General features: G+C 35.8%; 1 protein-coding gene across 1 annotated transcript; it reads left to right on the top strand.

The window, feature by feature from the left end:
- The first annotated feature begins 2047 nt into the window (after positions 1-2047).
- LOC102514707 (olfactory receptor 2B6) lies at positions 2048-2992 on the top strand. Its single transcript, XM_006195422.1, has one exon. It carries the CDS (start codon positions 2048-2050, stop codon positions 2990-2992), a length of 945 nt encoding a protein of 314 aa, XP_006195484.1.
- The last annotated feature ends 6113 nt before the right edge of the window (positions 2993-9105 follow it).

Raw genomic sequence — 9105 nt, forward strand, 5'->3', positions numbered from 1 at the left:
CAATTTTGAAATCCCAGTCTATCCCTTCCCACCCTCCACCCCCTGGTAACCACAAGTCTGTATTCTCTGTCTGTGAGTCTATTTCTGTCCTGTATTTACACTTTGTTTTTGTTTGTTTGTTTGTTTTTGTTTTTGTTTTTTAGATTCCACATATGAGTGATCTCATATGGTATTTTTCTTTCTCTTTCTGGCTTACTTCACTTAGAATGACATTCTCCAGGAGCATCCATGTTGCTGCAAATGGCATTATGTTGTCGGTTTTTATGGCTGAGTAGTATTCCATTGTATAAATATACCACAGCTTCCTTATCCAGTCACCTGTTGATGGACATTTAGGCTGTTTCCATGTTTTGGCTATTGTAAATAGTGCTGCTATGAACACTGGGGTGCAGGTGTCATCCTGAAGTAGATTTCCTTCTGGATACAAGCCCAGGAGTGGGATTCCTGGGTCATATGGTAAGTCTATTCCTAGTCTTTTGAGGAATCTCCACACTGTTTTCCATAGTGGCTGCACCAAACTGCATTCCCACCAGCAGTGTAGGAGGGTTCCCCTTTCTCCACAGCCTCTCCAGCATTTGTCATTTGTGGATTTTTGAATGACGGCCATTCTGACTGGTGTGAGGTGATACCTCATTGTAGTTTTGATTTGCATTTCTCTGATAATTAGTGATATTGAGCATTTTTTCATGTGCTTTTTGATCATTTGTATGTCTTCCTTGGAGAATTGCTTGTTTAGGTCTTCTGCCCATTTTTGGATTGGGTTGTTTATTTTTTTCTTATTGAGTCGTATGAGCTGCTTATATATTCTGGAGATCAAGCCTTTGTCGGTTTCACTTGCAAAAATTTTCTCCCATTCCGTAGGTTTTCTTCTTGTTTTATTTCTGGTTTCCTTTGCTGTGCAGAAGCTTGTAAGTTTCATTAGGTCCCATTTGTTTATTCTTGCTTTTATTTCTTCTAGGAGAAAATTTTTGAAATGTATGTCAGATAATGTTTTGCCTATGTTTTCCTCTAGGAGGTTTATTGTATCTTGAAGAATTAAAAAATTAATCACTGGAGTTATCCTTCAGAAATGTTATAGTAAAGGAATTGTGTGATTTGGAAGGGGAAGAGCTGGATAGAAGCACCTCAGATGGTAGAAACAGTATAATTAATGAGCAAGAAATGAAAATAAGGAAGGGAGAGAGAGGGGGAAATGTTTTCATTTATATGTGCTAATGATTATCTTGAAGGGTTAGGAATTTGTATACATCCCCAAATTTCAGGAAGCCTTTGAAACTCTTTCTTTCACTCAGAGGTTAAAAGTTCATCAAATGTATTTAGATATCTTTAAAACAGCATTTCACAACAGGCAAGTTTCTAAGGTTTGATTGTTTTATGTGAGTTAACCTTGTTTGAATTTTTTGTTTCTTTCCCTATTTTAAATTTTCTTAATAGGATCAGCACTAATGCTTGGGAGGGGTAAAAGGAGTCCTGATACTCCATCCTTTCACTGTGCAAAATTCGTGACGTGCTCCAGTTGCCATGATGTTTCTGAGCAGAGTCAGCTTGAGGAAGACGAAAACGCCAAGATGCCTTGGCTCCCCCTCAGCTGCTGATCCACCTGCCTTCTTCATGCTGTCCCTGTTCAACCTGTATTTGGGAAGCTTTGCCTTCCCCTAATCTATTTTAATCTGTCTTCTGTTGTTTCCATTAAATATTCATGACAGGGTTGATGGTAGTTCTGCTGAAACTTTTTAAAAGAAAAGACATCGAAATCCAAAGGAATGATAGCTAACCAGAAGACACTCACTAAGTAAGGAAGATTTCCCAACTTGCTACTTGCTAGTATTCTTTTTATTCTTTTCTTGACAATCTTTCAATATCACATAGATAATGTTGGCTCAACATTTTACAAAAATTGGGATAAAGGATGCAGAGTACAGCAAAAATGAGAGTTTCATCACAGCATCTCTGATCCTTAATTCTCAGTGGCTTCCTTTTACCATCAATACCCATCCCCTGATAGGTATTTAGAGGTCTCAGCTGGAATTTCCCCATCAGTGCCAATATGTGGATCAACAATCAGAGCTCACTAGATGATTTTATCTTATTGGGATTCTCTGATCGCCCCTGGCTGGAGACACCACTCTTTGTAATCTTTCTGGTGGCTTACATCTTTGCTCTATTTGGAAATATCTCCATTATCCTAGTTTCCTGCTTGGATCCACAGCTTGACAGTCCCATGTACTTTTTTGTCTCTAATCTATCCTTCCTGGATCTCTGCTATACTACCAGCACTGTCCCACAGATGCTAGTCAACCTCAGGGGACCAGAAAAGACCATTAGCTATGGTGGTTGTGTTGCCCAACTTTACATTTTCTTGGCCTTGGGTTCTACTGAATGCATACTTCTAGCCATCATGGCCTTCGATCGTTACACTGCTATTTGCAAGCCTCTTCACTACCCAGTCATCATGAACCAGAGATGCTGTATCCACATGGCCACTGGGACCTGGATAAGTGGCTTTGCTAACTCCCTTGTGCAGTCCACTCTCACCGTGTTGACCCCCAGATGTGGACAGCGGGTGATGGACCACTTCTTCTGTGAAGTTCCTGCTCTTTTGAAACTAGCTTGTACTGATACTCATGTGAATGAAGCTGAGCTCAATGTGCTAGGGGTGTTGCTACTTCTGGTGCCCCTCGCCCTCATCCTGGGCACTTATGTGTTCATTGGTCGGGCAGTAATGAGAATTCACTCTTCTGAAAGTCGCTGGAAGGCCTTTAATACTTGTGCTTCACATTTGCTGGTGGTCTTCCTCTTCTACTTTACAGCCATCAGTATGTATGTCCAGCCTCCCTCTAGTTACTCCCGTGACAGGGGGAAGATCATGGCTCTCTTCTATGGAATTGTCACCCCTACCCTCAATCCCTTTATCTACACACTGAGGAACAAGGATGTGAAAGCTGCCCTTAGAAGGGCACTGACAAAAGAATTTTGGGTCAAGACAAGATGATCTCTGAAAAGAAGACCTAAGAAATAAAGATGGATGTGTTTGCCTTTTAAATAATGTCAGACATGGAAGTGATGAGAGAACACTGTCATTAAGTGTCATAAAGTTCACAAGTGGAATTGGACAAGAAAGAAACAATCAACTCTTGGTGATCTCCAGGCAGCACTTAATCTATTTTACAATATTGCATCTTACCAAGTCATATCACTTTTTCTCCTAACCCTAACTACCAGTTAACTTAGTTTCAGGGGGGAAACTGGTGTAAGAGCTATAGAAAATATATTTAGAAAGTTTAGGAAATATATTTAGCATAAATTATTTCTAAATGAATCCCAAGTAAATTGGAAATAATCCTATCTTTTTAAAAAATGCCACTACTACCTGCTTTAACTTTAACCAACATACATTGACAGCATTTAGTCATCTTCTAACATTCAATGTCCAAAGACTTTTTAAGGCCTCAGAGGCAAGTGAAATCAAGAGATATTTAGGTCAAAAGCATATAAGATAGATGATTTTATATCTATGCAAAGGCAAATACATTAAAAAATTTAGAGACAGTGATTTTAAATATAAATTGCTTTTGCCATAAACCTTAGTCAATCTTATGCTGTTATGATGAGCAACAATGAGGTCACGACCAATACAAATAGAACTTACTCTGAAGAAAGAGAGAAAATGGATGCTTTGGACAGTGAACAGTGGGAAAAAAACTAAGGCAGAAAATATTCTGACTGGAAAAAACTTACTAGTAATTTATGAGTTTGCAATAGTAACTTCCTTCACTACTTAACTGGGTAAGTTAGGCCTATTTCAATGTGTTACAAGAATATCATGTTGAATTCAAAGCCTTGGTTGACCTACCAGCTTTATTTAAAAAAATGTTTTATAGCTTCAGCTATAAATTGCCTCTCAAATACATAGTAGTCAAAGATGCCTAAAGGAAATAGAGTGAGTTCAGCAAAAACTCAGCATCATTGCCTGAAATGCAAATCAAATCTCATTCTTCATTAATGAGTATATGTAGCCCCATCAACAGAGTGATGAAAAAGCTCTGTACCTTTTGGGGAAAACCATTTATTATTTTTGACTATAGTTTCTTTGCCACCAAATGGAATAGGGAGAGTAACACTTGCCTTAATTCAAAGGTGTATGAAATTATCTTTCTCACAGAACACTGAATTTAATATTTAACATTGTAGATTTGCATCCCATAAAGCAAATCTAAATAATAAAATTTTAATTCTAAATTTGTAGAGCTCTACATCATTTTATATCTGATGATTTATAAGATCATGAACACAGCACTTACTCTAAGGCATCAGTACACTTTCTGTCATTCTCTTCTTTATAACACACAACCCCAAGCTTTCTTTATAAAATTATCCTTTCCAAAGCACAAGCTATCCATAAGTGCATTTAATCATTTTTTTACTTATTTCAGTTCTCTCTAGTTATTTCAAAGTAATGGATCACAGTCCCTTAATAAGATATTCTCTAAGGTCTTGATGAACATGAATTTTCTTAATCCATTAGTGTGCTTCATCAGGTTCCTTAATTTTGGAGCATAAATACACTGGATGGTATAAATTCTGAGGTCTGAATTAAATTAGTATAAGACTGGGATCGTTAATGATCTATGTGAGTTCAACACTGCCACAAATCATAAAAATTTAGAATTATAAATATTAAAGATAGGAAGTAATGTCAAATATACATAAAATCTCCCCCCACCAAGATAAAATATTCTAGTAAATTGATATCACCACATATCATGGAATATTTTATATGAACTTCTCTTTTCTCCCCACATATCAGCATCAATCCTGGTGTTTTCCAACACAGCATATCCAATTGCATTAAAAAAAATTTTTTTTTACAACACTGGTTGACCTCAACCACATGAGGTGCCCTCCCCCCAGATGGGTCACAGTTGAACACTTCATCAAGTGCTTTGCTTTCAAAATAAGTCCTTCCCAAGCCCATGTAATATTTATATTTGTAATTTCCCATACTTCTGCAGATTTCTCTTTCAGGCTCTTCACATGATAAATGTTTAGTTAATGCACCAAACATAAATAGATCTGGAGCTGCTTCTTTTTTCCTTTTTTCCAAGGACAACTGCAACCCTCTCCTCTCCTCTGCCTAAAAGGAACAGTGCAAAGATCTACTGCCTGCCAATTAAGTGCAGTGAGCACTTCCACTTTCTGTAGCCCAGTTGTGAGACAGATGAAGCTAGAACATGAGGAAAAAACTTTTAGAAAAATGAAGGTTCTTGTTTAAAAAGGGAAAGAGAGTCTGTCTCAGTTCTAATGCAATCTGGAAAAGGATACTAAACATTAGAAATTTTTTTGGATCACAGTATTTCTCACAAGTCAAGTCATGATTCATTTTTCCATGGGACCTCATACCAATATCCTATATATCCTAATATGTATTAAGGGAAAAAATTTTATAGTATTAATTTTTTCACTCTATTAAAGCAGTTTCTTCTCAGAGGTTGTGTGTTGTACTTCCCAAAGGGTATCTGAGGTCACTAAATAAAAATTCTACATCTTCTTGGGCTTGTTAGTTTTGCTTAAAGGTCTAGATAAAGGGGAGGGTATAGCTCAGTGGTAGAGTGTATGCTTAGGGCACATGATGTTCAATCCCCAGTACCTCCATTAAAAAAAAAAAAATAATAATAATAAATAATTACCATCCCCCCAAAATTTTTTTAGAGAAAGGTCTAGATAAAATGTAAATAAAGAAACATTGAAACTACTATTTTGCATTGGAACTGGCGTGAATTATAATATGCCGTGGAATTTGCATACATTTTTAAACAAAAACATGGGCCCTTAAAGAAATTTAGTGCTGATGTGGGAGGTTGTTCCAAGTATGTCCCCCAAACCCCAGGGGTATATTTTGATTCACCTTCAATATTAGAGATATATCAGAGCAACACCCTGAGATTTAAACAAAACAAAAAAATCTGAATTTTTAATTTCATGAGTGCAATTAATATTTTTACATGAAGGATGCCTGATATTTTAGAAGTTTATAAGTATAAATACATAATGAAATGAATGTACAGTACATGTACTGTCAAGCACACAAATCAATATAGTGCAATGTTGAAAACATGGTTAATGAAGAAATCTTTTTAATATTCTTGAAAGTATTACTAAAACCAGTAGATTTATTAAATATATTAGTAAATTTTGCAAATATCAGTAAGTCATTAAATAGGAAAATGTTTTGTGATATAGAAGGGAAGCACATTCAATAAAGTCTACTATCTATTATTAGAGGAGCACTAGAAAATTCCCAGTAACGTCAGAATGAATCGAGATTTCCCACTCTCACAGTTTTTTACTATTATTTTAGATTAACCACTGCTATAGCTTGAATATTTGTGTCCTCCGAAAATTCCTAAGCTGAAACTTCATCCCCATTTGACACTACGTGTATGAGGGGCCTTTGGGAGGTGACTGTGTCACGAGGTTGGAGCCCTCACCCCTTCTGCCATGTGAGGACAGAGTGAAAACATGGTGGTCTACAAACCACGAAGCCCTCACCAAACATCAGATCTGCTGGTGCCTTGATCTTGGACTTGCCAGTCTCCAGAACTGTGGTAGATACATTTCTGTTATCTATAAGCCATCCAGTCTATGGTATTTTGTATAGAAGCCCAAAGACGAGGGCACCACCCAATGCAATTTTTTAAATAACCCAATTTAAATGTTAATCTCATCTGGAAACACCCTAGCAGGTACACCGGGAATAACGCTTAATCAATTATCTGGGCACATAAAATTAGCCATCATGATGGCTAACCATTTACATGATGATGACTCAGATGTGGTCCCTAGAAAGCCAAACTTAAAGATAAAAAGGAGAAAAAAAATTATTAGGAACATCAAAGTCTTCACACTGTAGGGAAAATAAATTTCATTAAATTGATTCAGCCAAATCACTAACAAAAAAACAAGCAAACAACTAACAAGACAGAGAAGGCGAGTAGAATCAGTATCAAGAGGTGCTACAACATTTTAGTTAAAGCACTCAGGATTCAACAACAAAGATACGTGCTTACACACAAAAAAGATATGACCCATACACAGGAAAAGAAAGGCAGGTAACAGGAAATTACCTGTTAGGGAACCCCAATTTTGGATTCAGCAGAGAAAGACTTCAAAGTATCTATCATACATATGTTTAAAGGGAAAAAAAATATGTTTAAAGAATAAAAAGATACAGTAATAATGTCTCACCAGATACGAAATATAAATAAGGAAATATGAATTATAAAAAAGAACCAAAGGACTGGATAGCTACATGCAAAAGAATAAAACTGGACCACTATCTTACATCATACACAAAAATTAACTCAAAATGGATTAAAGACTTGAATGTAAGACCTGCAACCATAAAATGCCTAGAAGAAAACATAAGTGGTAAGTTCTTTCAATCAATCTTGGAGATGATTTTTTGGATCTGACTCCTAAAGCAAAGGCAACAAAAGCAAAAATAAACAAGTGAGACTACATCAAACCAAAAAGCTTCTGAACAGCAAAGGAAACCATCAACAAAGTGAAAAAACAGCTTAACAAAAAGAAGAAAATATTTGCAAATCATATATCTGATAATGGATTAATATCTAAAATATGTAAAGAACTCATACAACTTAAGCAAAAAACCAAATGATTTGATTTTAAAATGGGCAGAGGATCTAAATACAGGCATACTTCTGAGATATTGTGGATTCAGTTCCAGATCACTGCAGCAAAGTGATTATTGCAATAAAGCAAGTTATACAAATTTTTTGGTTTCCCAGTGTGTATAAAAGTTATGTTGACACTATACTTACATCTATTAAGTGTGAAATAGTAGTATGTCTAAAACATGAAGTGTGATTCTTATTGCAAATACTTATGCAGCACTATAATAGTCACTGGGAATCAAAACTGAGTTTGCAATTTTTAGCATTCAACTTCTTAACCATAAAAATATGAAAATATGTTTATTAAATATAAAAATAGGGGAACTTAGAGCTATTTTTAAATGTTGTCAATGGAATATAACTTACAATGAATTTTTGACATTTAGGAGTAGATATAAGATTAAAATTTTTTTAAATTTATTTCATTGTTAAGAAGGTAGATCTTATGTAAAGGTTATTACCACAATAAAAAAAAATGCCTTTCCTGTAATCATTGGTTTTTGAAAATGAAACACATTCATCTTTGGAGGAAAATTACCCATCTATGGAATTGTTAAAATGTCTACTGGATTATCAGGTTCAGAGTTATTTTAGAAAAGATATAATGTTTGGATGAAGCTTGGACTCAGTGACCTCTAAGTCTTGTTTAAACTCTAAGATCCTTTGATTCTGTAGCTTTATATGTTTATGTAAGAATTACTAAACATTCCCTTTTTGACATGAGGTCCATACAAGCATGCGTGATTTTATTGGTGATCAGTAAAGTTGAAATTGTTAATTCTTACTAGAGAAACTAAGTCTGAACTTTTGGAAAATAAATTGTATACAATATACATTTTTCTCTCCCTGAAATGCGTAGACTGTAAGATTCCTTTAAACCCAGATGGTAATTATCTACTTTTCACCGAGGCAATCCTTGAGGGAGAGGTCCATGAAACCCCACACTTGAACTCATGGTGTTTACCTGGAACACCAACAGTGCTGAGCAGACTTGTTCCCTAGGCCTGGGCAGCACTGGCTTCATTCCAGGTGTCAAGGGCTTAGTGGGAAGTTAAATGTTCCTGGGTCTATGCTCACTGTTTGGTCTTATATGAAAGCGTCTCAGTCCTTTCCTTAAATGTGAAAATTTCAAAGACTGAGCCACCAGCTCAATTCTAGAATAAAGATGCTCAAGTTTAAGATTAAATGAGACTGGCTCCTACTGACTAAGATCAATTCTGGTGAGTGAAACTTCTCCATATTGAACGAAATTTATAGCCATGCTTCATAATTTCTGTGTTTCCTTTCACATCTCATTTGCTTTTTGAACCATATTTTAAAATGCTTCTGTACCTATTAGTCCTCCCAAATGCTTCTAGCAAATCCACAAATGACCTTTACAATAGTAAAGTCAATGTACTTTTATTGTTAT

The sequence above is a fragment of the Camelus ferus genome, chromosome 20 (assembly GCF_009834535.1).
Source record: "Camelus ferus isolate YT-003-E chromosome 20, BCGSAC_Cfer_1.0, whole genome shotgun sequence".
Lineage (NCBI taxonomy): Eukaryota > Metazoa > Chordata > Mammalia > Artiodactyla > Camelidae > Camelus > Camelus ferus.

What these genes read in the sequence shown, in the direction of transcription:
- LOC102514707 (XM_006195422.1), top strand. Translation starts at nt 2,048, where the DNA reads ATGTGGATCAACAATCAGAGCTCACTAGATGATTTTATCTTATTGGGA.